This window comes from Pteropus alecto, unplaced genomic scaffold (assembly GCF_000325575.1).
Source record: "Pteropus alecto unplaced genomic scaffold, ASM32557v1 scaffold67, whole genome shotgun sequence".
Classification (NCBI taxonomy): domain Eukaryota; kingdom Metazoa; phylum Chordata; class Mammalia; order Chiroptera; family Pteropodidae; genus Pteropus; species Pteropus alecto.
In genome coordinates, this window is record NW_006441061.1 from 6,690,547 (window position 1) to 6,708,117 (window position 17,571).

At 49.5% G+C, this 17,571-nt stretch overlaps 1 protein-coding gene across 3 annotated transcripts in view; it reads right to left on the reverse strand.

The window, feature by feature from the left end:
• MED27 (mediator complex subunit 27) overlaps positions 1 to 17,571 on the reverse strand; it is a 180,611-nt gene that overhangs the window by 113,453 nt on the left and 49,587 nt on the right. For all 3 annotated transcript variants that reach the window (XM_006918073.3, XM_015594326.2, XM_006918074.3), the window contains exon 3: positions 4,640 to 4,770. In XM_006918073.3, the coding sequence (XP_006918135.2) occupies positions 4,640 to 4,770 (131 nt within the window). The remainder of the gene's footprint in view (positions 1 to 4,639; positions 4,771 to 17,571) is intronic.

Genomic DNA, 17,571 nt, shown 5'->3' on the forward strand with positions numbered 1-17,571 from the left:
CTACACAACTTGGGGATGAGGGTAATATTTTAAAAAAATAACCTTTCTGTAAAATAATTCATTTTTATTCTCTCAAACACAAATGAGATCTATGTGTGCAGGGTAAGAACACGGAAGCGTCCCCAACCCTGCCACCACCAGTGTTTCTTTCTGGCCCTCTTGTTCTAGGCTGTACAGGAGTCCCGGGACCGTCAACTTGGCCACGTTCATTAACACCAACATCCCGTGTTAACGCGAAAGTACACTAAACGATGCATCGTAAGGTTCAGACTGCTGTCAAGAGGGCACAAGTACACATGGCTACACCTGACATATTAAATACAGAGATATCTCGATACGGAATTGTAGACCAATCCAACAAGACAGCCATTTTCCAGACCGATCGCAATCCTACCAGGGGCAAAAGCCCAACGACGTGCGCCCAGCACCAGGGCCCACGGCTCCTCCACGGCAACGACAGCGCCCCTTCCGCAAAGACTCGACGTGAGCCCTCGGGGGTCACGGCAGCGAGGCTGCCTCCTGAGCGGCCTCTGAGAGCAAGCACGTGATAAGAGCTCACCCATCGTGTACATCTCCGTCTTCCTACAAGCTTCTCTGGAGGGGACACGGATATGAATCATTAATCCCACGGATCACTGATCCCGCAGAACTCGGGGGGCGGGAATCCGAGTCTTCAAAGACCACTACTGCTAAAGCCAACCGCATTTTAAAAACAAACACACGACAAATCCCCTGCATCCCTGCCGGGCCTGTGGTCTCGGCATGCTTAGGCAGAGCCAGGGCTTTCGGCGTGGCCTCACTGCCATGCAACTGCTGACAGATGCCAGTGCAGAAACCCATCCGTCACTGCGCTAACGGACGCACGGAGGGCCGGAGGAGTGGGGGTGAGGGGCGCAGCCACTGGCCCTGCACTGGCCCTGCACTGGCCCCCTCCCCAGTTTAGAAATAAAACCTCTCCTCAGAACCCTACGAGCCTGTGCACGAAAGCACCCGGCCCTCTCACTAAAGCCACGCCTGTGCCCCTCACAGCTGGCAGCGGGGACACTCGGCGGAGTCTGGCTGGGCCTCCTAAGCGGACGTCTCTCCGCGCCCTGCCGGTGGCCTCGCGGGCACGCTGGTGTCACGCCACTGGGGCTGGGCACACCTGACGGTGATTCCCTACTACCTCTTTGCTCCGGCTTCCTTGGAGCTTCCTGAAAGCCAAACCACATCTTATTCAGCAATGAGTCCCTGGCACAGCACAGAGGACGGACACTTGAGGCCCTGGCTAAGTATCTGCTGAATAATAGCGGAACGGGGCTCACGGGCTCGGCCGCCCTGCCCTCTGTGCAATGTGTCTCGCGGGCAACTGTGCTGGTTTCAATATGTCCGCAGGTTCTTTGACACTCCTTCCTTCAAGAGGGAGTCTCGTCCCCTCCCCCTGAACGGCAGTCGGACTTAGTGACTCATTTCTACCGCAGAGAATGGGGTGGGATCGACGCGACTGGTCTTCCGAGGCGAGGTCGCTCGAGGAGAAGCTCCGCCAGGTTGTCATTCTCTTGGATCACTTGCTCAGAAAGAAGTCACCTGCAAGTCATGAGAACACTCCAGCACCCTGTGGAGAGGAGCTGACGACCTCCACCAACAGCCAGCACCAACCTGTCCGCCGTGAGTGAGCCACCTTGGAAGTGACCTTCGGACCCCAGTCCAGCCTTCAGAAGACTGCAGCCCGGGCTGATCCCAGACAGCAAACTAGGAGAGACTCTGAGCCAGAGCCGCCCCGCGAGCCGCTCTGGATACCTCATGTGCATAACAGGTGAGGGACTGTGTTTGCTGCTGTTAAACACTGAGTCTGGGGCCAGCTGTTACGCAGCGATCGATAACTAATGCAGCAGCCTTGGAGGAGTTTCACGTGGTTTCATCAGGGACTTCAGGGGATTTTCTTAATGACAAAGTGATTTTATGGTTATGCCATGCTTACAATAAACATTTTGTAATTAGTGTTCTAATTACAATCCTAACGTGACTAATATACAGCTTTAAACACTCCATAGATCGAATTATACTACCTTAAAAATCTAACAATTATTTCACTAAATGTTGGGATGTGATACAGAATATGACAATAAAATCCTTTTTGGAGGTTTTTTGTTTTAAAAATTATGTGTTGCCTATGCATAAAAAGTCTTAACAGTATCCATCAAAACCTTAACAATAACTTTCTCAGGATGATAGTATTTTTTTTAACTTTTTTTCCCCAAAATCTACAAAATGTATATTACTAGTGTCCTACATTTTAATTAAAAATTTTTATATTCCAATTAAAACAGCAGCTATGCATTATTGGGCTTCTATCCCTGACATCTAACACCATTAGCGGCACACAGTAGGTGCTCAATAAAACCGCAAACGATGACCTTTAGGGATATAGATCCTGCCTCCTGAACAGCAGTTCTATAAAGGGGTTCCAGGATAACGAAGACCAAAAAGCTCAATGATGTGAAGAGGCAGCAGTCAATTTTCACAGTCAACAGGCTACGGAAAGTATAGGAAATCATTTCGACGGTGTATTCTTAGGATGCAGTAACCACTTTTCTCTTTGAAACTGAGCATTTTGAGTGAGTTATTATAAATTTATAATGACAGTTGTGAACACCTCTTTTTTTTTTTTTGGCATGAGCACAGAGTCTGTTGATTGCCTCGGTGCTTAAAATAGTTTCTAAGTGTCCTCATAATAGCATGTCACCTGTAAACAGGTTTCAAGCCAATGCAAATTAACAAATGGTGAACAGATGGACTAAGAACTGACTTTTGTCAAGAGAGAGTTAGCAACACACACTTTTTTGGCTCTCGTCTTGTGGGACCATTAGAAAGTCTTTCACTTCTTGCCAAACGCCTTGCCTCGGCAGACAATCCGTGCAGGGAAACTGACAAGTTACGAAGCCCATTAGACTTCTGAGAGCTGAGAGTTGAGATCTGCAGACTCACCACATCGACACGTGAGAAACAACAAAGAGACTCATGTTCATTAAGAAGCTTTCTGCCAACGAGTGAAAACTCTGTCTTGCATCACTCAAAGAAGCTGTCCCTGCAGACTCTGAAAGAGATGGCACCTGTGCAGGCAGCAGACAAAGCACTTGCTGGAGACTGGCTGGTTACGTGCAGTCTAACCCGGAAGCAAATCTTCACTGTGAAGAAGCCCCGAGAAATCACAGAAATGGTGGTCTAAGGGTGTCCTCCAGCAGGAGAGAAGGCCCCCGGTCACCCTGAGACCTCCCAGCGTCTCCCTGGCCTTTCTCCTCCTCACTCTCCGCGTTTCCACCTACGTCATCTCCTTGGCGAGGCCTTCGCAGACCCCCCGATTTAAACGGTGGCCGCCACTCCTGGCCACCCCACGTGTTCCCTTCCTGAGCACTAATCGTATCCAGAAGCTACCGCATTTACTCATTGGTTTAGAGGTGCTTTTTCTGGTCTCTTTCCCCCAGTAAACGAAAAGCTTCGGGACGATGGGACCACGTCTGTCCTGCCTGTGACTGTGTCCCCAGAGCCGAGGCCAGGGCCTGGCAGACAGTAGGTACGCTAAATATTTACTAATCAAACAGAAAATAAATGAAGGCAAACAACTGAGCCTCGTCTGCGAACGCTCCTCCGGACTGGAACGTTTGGAACGTGGCGTGTGACGGAGGATGCACATGAAGGAGGGCGGAACAGGCGGCAGGACGGGCTGGGGCTGAGTAAGTCTGACGACCCTCTCAGGCATGAGCGCAGACAGGACAGCGGCCCGCAAAGACCGCCGCGCTCACGCCCCTGGCTCCGCGTCGCCGAGGGGGCCGCGGTCCTCATCTGCCAGGGCTTCGAGCACAAAACAGCCCAATGGGCAATCGACTGAATCATCTGGGGCATCTTAGAAGGGAGACTCCACCGCAACGGAAAACATCACCACCTGGATGAACCCAGCGGATACATGCTGAGTGGAAAAAGGCGGATACAAAAGATTACATATTGTGTGATTCCATTTACATGAAGTTCAAGAACAGGTAAAACTGATTGTTCGAAGTCGGAGTAGTGAACTGGGAAGGGGAGGCGGCGCTATGTGGGCGGGAACAACGGGAGGCGCCCCATGGGACTCGGGAAGGGGCCCTGGGGCGCGACCCGGGTGGAGCTCCATGCAGGTGTCCACCTCTGGAAAACGTAGCAAGCTGTACATTTTATGACCCTCACAGTTCTCTCTCTTACTGGGAAAAACGAAAGCACATAGATGACCATTTTCAAAACGGACAAGTGAGCCTCGCACTGATTCTAACGGCAGCTCTGCGGCTGTGGCCCACCGCTCCTCGGCTGCCCCGTCAGTAAAACAAGGCCGACCGTACTTACCCTCCGCCTGTGGGAACGTGCCAAGGGAACAAAAATGAGCTACGAGCATCTTAAAACCCTAGGTGGAAAAGTCCCACACAACATGCGTAAACCATGAACGGCATTTAACGGCTTCATTTAAGACCTGTACGAAAAAAGTGACCTACATGCTTGGTTTCTAATCTTAACAGACACCTTCGTAAAAAGAAAGAAACAACTTTGCAAAAATCCCTTTCCGTTGGCCAAAAACCTAAGCACAAGGCAGAGATCGCCCGAGACGCAAGCACCGGTCAAGCCCGCTACTCACTGCGGCGGCAGGACCAGGGTGGTGGGCTGAGCCTTCGGCCGGCGCTTGGCGGACACCCCCATCTGGTTGGCGGAGCGTTTCAGCGACTGCTGGTTCAGGAGGCCGGAAGCCAGGCCGGCGTGGTACTGCAGCTGTGGAGAAAGACGCCACACAGGGCCAGGAAAATGAGGTCCGGTGGGAGCAGCGCGGCGGGCGAGGCTATCGACACTCGCTACGTCTTGCCCCTTTAGAACAGTTTAAACCGTTTCAAATACAGCTGTTCACATTTTGCGTCAAGGACTGTGTTCATAAGGGGACGGACAAACAGCGAAAGAAACACGAATGAGGACGCTCACCACGGCGCCGCACAATGAAGGACTAGAAAGGACAGTAACTGGGACGTAAAGAACCCAAACAGGTTAGACTGTAGGGAGAGACACTTAAAAAACTGTTCTCTAAAATGTTGGCAGTGCATTTCCGAGCAGTGGAATTTGAGTAATTTTTACTTTTCATCACTATTCGCATATGCTCTGTGTAAGTGGTTTGAAAGCCTGTGCCATTTTTTAGAAGGAGACCCAGAGGGTGTCCTCCAAGAGGAACTGATCCGGGAACTCTTGCTCCTGTCTCGTCCTGATGCAGAGAACCAGGAGCCTAGGCAGCGCCGACCGTAAGTTCACAAGTGTATTTGACAGCGAAGTATACGCGTGGGCACAGGCTCGCTACAGAGAAGGGGATGGAGAAGTTCACTTCGCTTCCTGTACAAGCTACTGGGCTACAGCGAGGCAAGGAAACGGCAGGCCTTCAACGGGCTCGCGGCCGCCTTCCTCCGCTCCGTTCTGGACAGACCGCTGAGCTTCCAGGTTACCTGGGACACGTCACTTTACTTCTCTAGACCTCAATTTCTCTCCTGAAAATGAGAAATAATACTGCCTAATTCTAAACCAAACAGGGCTTCCTTTTTAAAAAAAATCCACTTTGAGTTATAATTTACATAAAATAAAATGCACGTGTTTTGAATATACAGTTTGACGAGTTTGGGTAATGTATACACCTGTAGAGCTGCCACCCAATCAAGACATGGGAGTTTCTATCACTACAGAAAGCTCCCTTGGGCCCTGCTCTAGACGATCCTCCACGCCCAACTCCTACCACTGGGATCTTCTGCTTTAAAATACAACTAATGCTCACTCGTTTTATCCGTTTCGACATTTCTACCTTCCTTTTTTAATCCCATGCTTGTATATTTTAGACCACAAGAGTTGTCATCAATCTCTCTACAAGAAAATGATCCTTGAAAGGTATCCCAATTCTGAACAGATGCAAATAAAACACTCAAATGTGAACATGCCAAGCTAAGAATTTGGACTGAGACCATTTATAACATCCAGTATGTTTCTTCCCCCTTCTCAAATTAAGCGAGGTCTTTCAAACATTTATTTAGAATTAAGTGAACATACAAACAGTCATTCATTCTGACGCTCTGAATCAATTTCTTTGTGAAATGCTCTTCCAAGGATAGAGCTCCTCTGCAGAGTCAGCTGCATTCCAGCTCATGGTAATGACACTATGCTAGTGGCCACCGTTTCGGAGGGGCTGGGCCCGGGACGCAAAGGGCAGTAATGTTCTGAAAAACGAATGGCCTCACCCAAAGCCAGTGGGCTGCACACGGAAAGAGAGCGAGAACCAAACCAAACCAAACCAAACGATCCGCTGCTTGAAAGCGGCTGTAAAATGAAGACACCCGGTGGCCCAGGAAGACTCAAACGCCCGTGTCTGGAGCATCCACATTGCCTTCTAACAGCCTCTTGCCACACGTGGTCGATCTGCGGCGGGAGCCTGATGGCTTCACGATACGAGACAGAGATATATCACATTCATAATAAAAATGGAGCTCCGCGAAGGGTGGAAGAGGGGGGCATCATTTGGCTTTAACAACTCATCTTAGACCAATGAATTTTGCTCAAATTTGTTTTTCTCCTACAGATTTCTTAAATGGGAAATCAATGGAAGCAAGGGACAGTACAAGTTTGAAAGACAATGTTTCAAAATGTCAGCTACTTGGGTTTCGATCTTCCCCACCAGAATTTGCAATGAGTGCAATATGCATGGGGCTTTATGGAATTAAAGGGAAAGACAGCTTGGCAGGGGTCCCCTCTTGGCTCTCTGTTTGGCTCCTCTTCCTTGTATCTGATTAGGGTCCATGCAAGCTCAGCCGTTCCAGCCCTGCTGACTCTTTGAGTGGGAGAGTCCTGCTAACTATGCAGAGTGGCAGGGTGATTCTGCCCACCTGGCATCGCTTTGATCCTCTGCTCAAACGAAAGAAAGAAAGACCAAGCAGAAATAAATGCCTGCTGACTGATGTCTGTCCGTCTTTTAAAGGGTTCCTTTAAAGCCTCTACCATCTCGGACAGTCTTAAGGTATAGCGCACCCCTAAGAGCACAGGGGGATGGAAGGACCCCTCGTCCCAAAACTCAAAACCTGCCCTTGAAAGCTGACTCACAGTGATTAGGCGACATCTGTTAATCGTGTATACTTATCCCGGTTTCCAGGAACTCTGCTCCAACTGTCAAGATCTATAAGGGGCCCATTAAATATTTACCGAACCATCTTTATAATGGGAGAAAAGGTCAAAGTTAATAAAGCTGACAGGCAGCTCCTGTCCTGCTGCATTTACGCACCATTAAAGCACCAGATACCCTGCTCCATGAAACAGTTTAGATGTTGGAAAAAGTCCACTCAGCCAGTGGTTCTATGACGGCAGACGGGAGTTCAGAGCTAACCCGCCAATTAATATTAAGCACGTATCACTCCCCAAAACACTGCCATAAGTCTTCCATTACAGGTTCTGCAATATTTTCTATAAAAATGTATTTCAATAAACATACTTCACTCCAAATGTCTGTGGCATGGAAACAATTCTATTTCTGAAAGCGACGTATCAGAGTTCTAATGTGATTTTTCCATCCGAGATCAGTTCTCCACAAACCAGCAAGGATAAAATGAAAGGGGGAGAAATAAAACGATCTGTTCTTTTAACGTCCACATCCTACGGCTGTGGGGAAAGGGAGCGCTTCCGTGGCGAGCTGGGGGCCCTCGATAGTAACGGCTATTTCGGGGTTCTCTGGATTCTGAGGACATTTCTCTCAGTTCCAATCTCACTCTCTGTTACCGTCCACCTTCAATTTCCTATGACTGACCTAGGCTTCTTCTGTCAGTTCTCAACCTAGAGCCCTTTCTAATCAATTATGTCTACCAGTTTCTCTACACGTGGGTAGATTTCGACAACTCATAATGATCTGAGAAGAACACCACTTAGAATTAGGAAGACCTTGGCTTCCTGAATATTTTTAAAGTAACGCTGTTTTGGTAAATATTAAACATGCAAAAGTGCCAAGCGCTGTCAGGTGGGGTCCTGGTGAACCCCGATGGCCACACTGGGAGCCTTGGAAGTGGGGCACTGTGCTCTGGGACTAGCGAGAGCTGTGTGACCTGACACGTCCCATGTCCCTCTCTACAGAGCATGCACGTTACGTCCTCTCCAGGGACCACCTATCCCCCATGGCTGATCCCTCTGAACTGCTAAGGGACTGACGCGGGTGTCTGGTTTCGCCACGAAGTGGTAAAGCAGCGTCCCTACAATCTTGTTCAGCAAGTTAACAAACCTTTTCCCTGGGTAGCCGAAGTCTTCACAGATCCACTTTTTAAAGAAGTCCAAACTATTTTGACCCAAATTCCATTAGCTTTAATATGCTTCAAATAACAAATAATGTACACGAGAAGGAAATGATAGAAAAAGAAATTATAAAAAAAATCAGCATTCAAATGCAAAGTTTCTGACTTAAATCTTGGGTTCAGAAAATCAGGTGAGTAATGATGCCTCGTCTTCCACATTGTTCTAAATGCTTCTACCTGCTCCAAAATAGATAAAGGGCCTGTTTTCCAATGGACAGAAATTTGAGAAGAGAAGGAAATTCATCATACTGATCACATTCGATATATTAATTAAGCCAGTGGCTTTCAATTAGGCCTAGTGCTTGAAAGCTGCAGTGTATGCTGGAACCTCCCTGGGGTCCCCGGCCCAGCAGCTCCTCACAGGCCGCAGCCGCCCATCCGTCATCTGGCCTGGATCCCGCGCTAGGAAGCCTGACATTCAAAAATCTCAAAACTTATAAGTGAAATCGATCAAGGTTTGACTCTTCCCACTATAAAGATCATTATCTCCTTCTCAAGGCTTCACCAAAGCTTCTGGGGGTGGGGGTCCCTTAACCTTAAGGGATGGTTCCCTCTGTTTTTGAAAATCCCTTTACGTATAATCACACATAAGTTTGTAAGGGACACTAGCAAGACACATTGATACCTCTAGTATCTAAAGCCTTTGGATGAAGAATGTGCTAGAACTAGGTTACCATGAACCCAGCCAGCTTAGACCAGACGGCCCCCAGGAGGGGAAGAAGAGGTCAAGAGGCGGGGAGCCCACCACCCCCCACTCCAGGCCCTCTGGCCAGTTTCCCGTCTCCGAGTGCAGAGCTCCTGTCTGCAGGGGACCCGACACCCGGGAAGGCGGCTTGTGTTAGTTCTCGTCCAGGAGTGAAGCCGGCCACCCAGGCAGACGTACTGACATTGATTACTCTGTATGCTCTACAGTGTCCTGGACAGTGCACTGCAGACGGGCGATGCGGAGGAATCTGTCGACTGAGACATGGAATGGCAGGTTGGAGGAAGTGCTGCGGCCTGGCCAGCCCTGTCACCGAAGCCAGTCTGGGAACGGAATGGCTTCATCGGACAATGCTCTGAAGGCTGGCCTCTTCAAAAAGCAAACGCACTGCTCTGCACATGCTCGCCGTCGTGACAAAGCCACGAGGGAATGCCCTCTTCCCCCTACGCTACCCGCCCCTAAGCGGGCATGTCACACCCCGGGGCAGGCTCGAGTGCAGGAAGCGGCATCCGCAGGGGCTGCCCGCAGACGACCTCGAGTCACAGAACTCTAGTGTCAGAGGAAAGCCCCAGAGAAGCCATTTCACACAACAGGTGACGCCAGCCTTAACAGAGGTGACAGCCACACACGTCATAAGCGGGAAGTAGGCCCCCCGAGGTCCCCCTCACGTGCCCTCTTCACGGGGGAGTAAGCGTGCGGCATCTTTCTCAGCGGGGGAACTGGCCCTTGCTCTCTCGAAAAATCTAAATTCTAGACTCAGCAGTAACACATCTGACCCTCCCAGCAGCTTCGACACTGTTCTATGGTGGGGCAATTACGCCATCGTCCAATGGGTTCTTATAAGTTCTCTTACTGTCCTGGAGAACCCACAGGTATTACCTGTTGTCACGTACTCTCTTTGAGAATTTGTGTAATCATCATGACAGCGACAAGAAAGGCCACTATCCACGTAGTGTCACTTCCCCCTCGGGTCACTGACCGAAGCTCAAGTGTGTTGAAAATCCTTCCAAGACGCGACAGAAGATGCCCAAGGTCGCAGGCTCACTCTGAGGACACGTGACACGTGGATCAAGCCACACCCCATATGTCTGGGATGTGTGTATGTGGCACGGTGGGGGTAGGGGGGCTAATTTGAGATTCTCGTACAGTCATATTTCTCCTAAACCATCAACTTTCAACTAGAACCAAGATTTGTGCAAAACCAGGCACATTTCATCACCGCTTTGGGTTGCAAAGACCTTTGCCCCTCGTTATTGAAACACGTTTTGTTTCCAGCTAATGAGAAAAAACCATGTATTATGATAACGCTCCGGTTCTTCTTTTGAACATAACTCTAAGGAGAAAAACAAGCAAGCCTGCCTGGTATCCGTGCCAAAGAAAACAGCTACAGAAAAATACCATAAATCTAATTGTTTTGCTTGGGTTTTTATCTAAATATTCGATAATGGTATTAGCTTCTTTCTTCCTTTCATCTTCTAACGCTTCTTTCAAATAGCCAATATTTAAAAAAAAAAAAAAAAGAAAAAGAAAAAAAACCTTAGGTTTGAGCTTTTACGGGTAAATGATCTTTTCACTTGGTCAAAACAGCATCAATAAACCATAAGAAGGAAGCCTCCAATTTATTTGCCTATTTGTTCTCTACTGGGAAGCTGGACATCAGGCCTTTCAATTACTATGAAAGCAGGAGACCAAATTAGGGCCGAGCATCGCGCTCAACGGCAGCATCATTTAACAACCTTAGGTTTGAGCTTTTACGGGTAAATGATCTTTTCACTTGGTCAAAACAGCATCAATAAACCATAAGAAGGAAGCCTCCAATTTATTTGCCTATTTGTTCTCTACTGGGAAGCTGGACATCAGGCCTTTCAATTACTATGAAAGCAGGAGACCAAATTAGGGCCGAGCATCGTGCTCAACGGCAGCATCATTTACATGCTAAATGCCATTTGGGCTTCTTTTTTCCTATGTACAAATCCTCAAATGTCCAGACTTCACAGACTGTCAAAGAAGGAAACAGAGAGGATGAATAGTAGTCCTTTCTTTTCTTAGACATCTGTAATGTTTGGGGGCTGTTAGAACGGCTCCCCTGGAACACCCCAGAACTCACACTTTTATTAATAGCCCTTTCTCCACAACTGCTCCTGTTCATACCACAGCTGTACGCATGTCACCGTACGTCAAAGATGCCAATCAGCCGGAAGAGATATCACTCCTATCTCGGAACAGATTCGCTAACAAGGCAAAGTGTGACTGTGACTAAAAATGGAGGAAGTGACCTCCGTGGGGACTACGTGTCAAGGGAGAGAGAAAGAAGACAAAGCAAAAAGGCGAGCAGCGAACACGGAGAGAAAAGACAGGAAGGGGCACGAGCACCTGCAGCTTCCCAGTCCCCAGTTCTCCGCCCCAGCGTTTCATACCAGGCTCTCAACCCAAGTGTCTCACATGGTCCTAGAGAACGATGCACAGGATCGCAAAGAAAGGCCATGTTGGAGGGTCACCTGGCCACTTAAAGAAGGTGCAGGCCGTCTGCTGTACACCTGAGACTAATATAAAATAATACTGAATGTCAGGTGCAAGCAGGAAATATAAATAGGATTGAGGCGGAATCTGACAATGCACCAGCGAGGGCATCCTAACAGTTTATAGAAGGATGGGGACAACAAGCAGGAACATGCCCTCTGAAGAGGGACAACACAGCGGCAATCTTGTTTGCCATGCTCCTATTTGAGGAAGAAGTCTACATCAGATGGGCCATCATGGTCTTATCTCCGACTAGGCTTGAACCACCAGAATAATGATCTATTTACACACGACACTCAATACCCAACAAAAACAATGCGTACTTGACCTTTCTCTGTTATTGACCAAAGACAAAAGTAACAGGAAAGAATGACACATCCTAGAATTAGCTTTCTACTTCCACCGGAAATGCCAAATACTAGTTTTTAAATGCATAATTAAGGCCTGGATCGACAGTCTAAAGTGAGGCTACAATTATGTCTAAGGCCCCTTCTAGCATTAAAATTATATAATGTTATAAATATTTCTCTATGAAAATGCAGTCTGAACTTGACTTCCTAACATAAAAATCAACAATGGTAGAATTTAAATGTGCTTACGAAGTGTAAACATTTCACTACCCACCAAGCGTCTCTAATTAAGGCGGTCGGTGAGGGGGTGGGGAAAGGTCTCTCTGCGATGCCTGATGCCTGGTAGTAGCTGAAACCTTGTAGGATGCTAGAGGCCTAACAGGTACCAGACGTTTATTGACATGCGATACTTTGTTTTTCTGCCCAAACCTGCATAGGGGAGGGAGGCACAGGAAGAACTGAATAGCCCCATACAGTAGATATATCCCTGGATATTCTTTCCCCAAAAAGAAAACAGAGGCTTTTCAACTGAGAAGTGAGTAAAATGAAAACCAATGGATGCTTTTACGTCTCAAACCTAGACACTGAATGCTAAGTATTAGTCACCTATCTAGTTACCACTGAAAAGATTTCGGTCAAGAAACCAATAAACATTTTTTCAAATTACCAACCTGATAAACCTAAAATGATTAGGACTATTAGCTTCTTTTATGGATAGTAAAAGTCCGTTTAGATTGAGCTGGAGAGTTTAATCCTTTCATCCAATGTCACAAAATGACAATTTCTGCTTTATGCACCATTTTAACATCACCATCAGACGCAGCCCTTGTCTGCTTCCTCTGCTTCCTTCCGTAAGCCAGGTGCCGACCGACTGCAAACCAGGGATGTGGTCAGCCTTCTCTCCGCCCCTTGCCTCCTTGGCACGTGAAGTGGGAAGAGGTAGGAAAGAAGGAAAGGTGGTCCAGGGAAAACCCAGAAGGCAGGAGAAGGGACGCAGGGAGCCACGCGATCCCTGACTGAAAAGATGAGTAACTGTGACGTCAGACAAACTGAAAATCACGCGAGGGGACGCGAGGGGACAGAGGCTTAGTCTAGAGGCCCGGGAGAGCAGGAATCAGGAACTGGGAGAGAGCATTCAGGAAGACACACTTTCCATCGATCGTTTGTAACGGCCGCCTTTTCCCTTCGCCTTTTCCCTTCGCGATCAGGCGGAGTCAAGCCTGGAGGCTCAGAGCTGCGGGTGGGAAGTGGGTCCAAGGAGCAACAGCTTGCCCGCGCGCTCTGCCGCAAAGAGCGGAGGCTGAAACTCGGGGGGCAGCGCAGCCCGGTGGGAAGAAGGAGCCCTGCGGTCTCTCAGGCCCGGGTTCCGCCCAGCTCGACCACAAGTGCGTCTGGGCCTTGCTGGGTGCCACTTGTCCCCTGAGCCTGCTTCTTCGGCAGCCTGATCTGGAAAATGAATGTTGCTCTCACAGGGACGAGGCTGTTTTCCCGTTGGTGGGCTTCATGAGCGCGTCCTGTCCTCCGCATCTGACCACGCCGCCGCGGGAGGAGGTGTTCAGCCTCCTTTTAGATGGGAAGCAGCAGAACAGCCGCAGGAGGCAGGCGACGCGGTAGGTGCGGAGGCCGGACCCCAGCGCCCAGCACTCCGCAAACACAGGCGGAACTGCCCTTGTGATTATCAGGAGTGACTGGCCCAGACACTCGCCTCTCCCAACGCAAAGGCGAAATTTTCGCAAAGCTAATCACAATTATCTTCTTCTAATCAAATGCTGTCACTCTAAAGGCGTCAGGCAATAAACTGATGAGGGTAAAGAAGAAAAGGAAATCAGGGACCCACGAGGTTCCTGAATGAGCAGCTGTGTTGAGGAGGAAACCCGACTCGACTCCGCTCGAACAGCGGAGGAAGAGCATCCATCACACTGGTGACGCCTCTCGGCCAATTCTAATCCCAATAAAATCAAGGACAGCCGTGTGAGGCCGGTGGGGACACGGCGAGCCCTCCAAACGGAAGGCAAGCCACGGAGTCTGCGGGAAGCTCCTTCTGACACACTGCGGAGCCTGCTCTTTGTAATCTACATAAACCTAAATGCCCAGGAAGTTGGCTCAACCTCGATGTATTAAACAATCAAGCTACAGAGCCTTTCTCATGCAGCCAACAAAGTACGCAGCGCCGGAGGATCGAAGTCTCTTCCCAGCCCCCCAGAGCTCTTGTCTCCTTCTTCACAGGGCTGCTGATGGCTGTTCATTTAAGTTCTGACTGTGTCTACACAGGAAGCACGAGACGGCAAAGCAGGTGTTGGCCTATGTGGGAGAATACGGGGCTGTGACTTCTTTTCTTTTGTAAGGAAACAAAGCAAAAGCCAAACATACTAGCGGTGGGTCTGTTTCATCAGAGTGAACTGTGTGCCGATCCCCATGACCTGGGCGTGCTTTCTGCTCTTCCTCCTCGGAGAATGCGCAGAGGCAGGCGGGCAGCTGCCTGGGTCCTGGGTGGAACTCGCAGGTGTAACACTCCCTAACTGACTGCGTGACCCTGGGTGAGTTCCTCGGCTTTCCGGGGCCCCGGTTCTCTTCTCTTCCTGGGGATAATACTGCTTCTCGGTCTTCCGCGATGACTCTGAAAGCGATCCGAGACTCCACTGATAAAACCACGCTCCGGTTCCTGGAGTCGGCGAGGGCGAAGGACGTGGACGTGCTGCCAAGCGAAGTGGCTGGCGCGAAACACATAATAAATGTGAACGATGATTGTTATTAGTAGACTGAGGTTGCTGAGCCATTCACAATTAAACCGAGCTCAGGGGTGACTGAGCCAATGACTGGAAGAAGGCCTTGCTTCTGACAGAAACAAAACATACAAACGCAAAAACAAAAACAACACACAACAAAAAAACCCTTAGAGGAGATGGACCAGTGAAAGATACGCCTGTTTCTGGATGGATTAAACCTGAGGAAGGGGCGTGTACGGGGATGGCGGAACTGACAGAGAGGTGGGCCCCTGCTCTCATGTGCAAGTTACTTTCTCCCACGAGGCTTTGCATCCCTACTCAAACGACGCAAATTCTGCTATGAAGAGCGAGCCAAGCAACCAAAACGGGGATCAGCAGCAGCCAGCGACGAATGTCCAAGAAGAAATACCAACAACAAAGCTATCACCAACCACATCCACCCAGAGGAAGGTCCCAGCTGTGGGAAGTCAGTTTCTTTGAGACCACGGGCGGGAAAATAAGAATAGGTAACTTAACACATGCAATGTTTCCTTGTCACCCACGATACTAAATAGGCTGCCTTCTCCCTTAAGCGCCCGGCACATAGGCAGTAAGAAAAGCTGAAGCTTGTTCGAGCCAGCCCAGAAGCCTTTCTGAAACATCTTTCACAGGGCTGACCACTGTACATTACAGTTCACTTTTCTGTGTATCTATCTTAACTCTTCTTCTAAACCACAGGCCACAGAGAGCCAGAACTATCTCATACAATTTTACAAGCCCCAGAGCCCTAACAGAGGGGCCTACATGGATGTTCAATAAACATTTGCTGAGAAAGAGATGGCTTGATGGATGTGGAGCATGGTGCCAGACATGGATGGATCCACAAAGACATGTCCTCTGCTTTCAGAAGGTCAGGCTCTGCCTAGAACATAAGCTCCGGAGGAACGGAGAAGAGCTCCACAGAGCTCCCTGGTCTCACTGCTATATCCCCAGTGTCCTGAACAGTGCTTAGCATAACAATAAAAAATAATAATAATAACAATAATGCTAGCCCATATGGATATAAGGTGCAGTGTGAAGTAGGTGTGTTACTTTAATTCAATTAACCTGCACAACCTCCCTAAGAGGGAGGTACGGTTACCTCTGTTTTATGATGAAGGAATTGAGGCACAGACGGCAAGTGGCTTGCCCAAGGTCACAGAGCCAGTGAGTGGGGCAGAACTGGAATCTGGACAGTGTGGCTCCACGGTCCCTGCTGTGTCACCGCTATACTGTCCGGCCTCTCCAGAACTTACTGTGTTTTTTCTAAGGCAGATGAATATGTAACTAAATGTCAAAGCATGGTAGAAATCTGGGTGCTGAATCACCTTCACGCGTAAAAGGCGGCGGGGACGATGGAGACCCACTGCCTCCCCTGGGTCCCCAGCTCGGCCTCTTCATGTTGCAACGAGCAGTCACACTCCGTCAATAAAGATCTGCTGTGCGGCTCCGTGTAGAGTGGAGAAAACAGGAGACACGTCCACACGGGCCTCGAGGGAAACGGGAACCCAGCCGCCGCCGTGCAGTAAACAGCGCCAACGGCTCCCGGCCACTGTCCCTCCACGGCTCCGGGCTTCTGGCTCCCTGTCCACTGCTGCCTCTTCCAACTCTACTGCACCCAACTGCTCGTGACTCGCCCTTGCTCTCTCCCCTCCAGGACTCCGCCTGCCGCTGTGTGAGTGTGCAAATCTGTGCACGCACACCTTCTCACCCACTTAGTGCCTTCTGGTGTCTCGCACCCCAGAAACGGGGGACGGGACAAAAATCTGCCAGCACAGAGCCATAATTTTTTTTTTTTTTTTGCAATATAAAAATGTATAAAAAGTTCTGAAAGTCAAAAGCTTTCTCATCAATGTGGGTGCCAAAACTCCTGTGGCAGCAAAACCTGACATGCGCTGATGTGAGTCTATTTAAATCTTAATTTATCTCACTTAGTGTGACTAGTCTAACATTTCGCTACCCAGTATTTAACGACAGGGTACTGCCCCAGACCCCGCTGGAGAAATTAATGTAATATGTGGTAAAAGAGCCATACTTACTACCTTGGAATAATCCAAATCATTCTAAAATTCAAAACGCAGGCAGACCCCAAAAGCTCTGGATGAGGAACCGTGAACTGTGCCGCGCGGTGAGGGTGGCGGGCTGGGCGGCACCCCCACGCCGGTGGCACCCCTAGGCTGGCGGCTCCCCCAGACCGGCGGCACCCCACGCTGGCAGCACCCCCATGCTGGCAGCACCCCCACACCAGCGGCACCCCACACCGGCGGCACCTGGGGAGCTGCCAGCAGCCTTCGACTCAGGAACCCATGCCCCATCGAGCGCCACAGCCGGTCTACAGCGCCACAGGGCGGAGTACAACGCCGGACTAGAGCTGACCCTTCCCCCTCTCCCACCTGGCGGGACCCTGCCACTCTGCCCCCAGCTCGCTCCCCTGGGACCACAGTGGCCTCCTTCTCCCGGACACCCAAGCTCACTCCTGTCTTAGGCCCCTCCCACTAGCTGTGGGACACACTTTACTCTGGTCTTTGCAGACTTGACTTCCTGTCATGCGGGTGTCAACTTGAACTTCACCTGCTCAGGAGGCCTTCTCTGGCCACCTAACCTACAGGAGCTTCCAGGTACTTTGTGTCTCGTCATGGTGTTTCATCTTAATCACAGTAACAAACCTGACTAGGCATTTGATACATATTGTTTGCTTCTTTGTTTCGTGCATACTTTCCTGCACACCGCCCCCCCCCACACACACACGGGAATATATCAAGCTCCATTAGAACACAGACTTCAGCTATCTTAGTCACTGCCGAAGCTGCAACACCTAGAGCTGAGCTTGGCACAGAGCGGTGGCTCAATGAACACTTGCTAAATGAATGAATAAATACGAAAACACTCGGAAGAGGACTGTA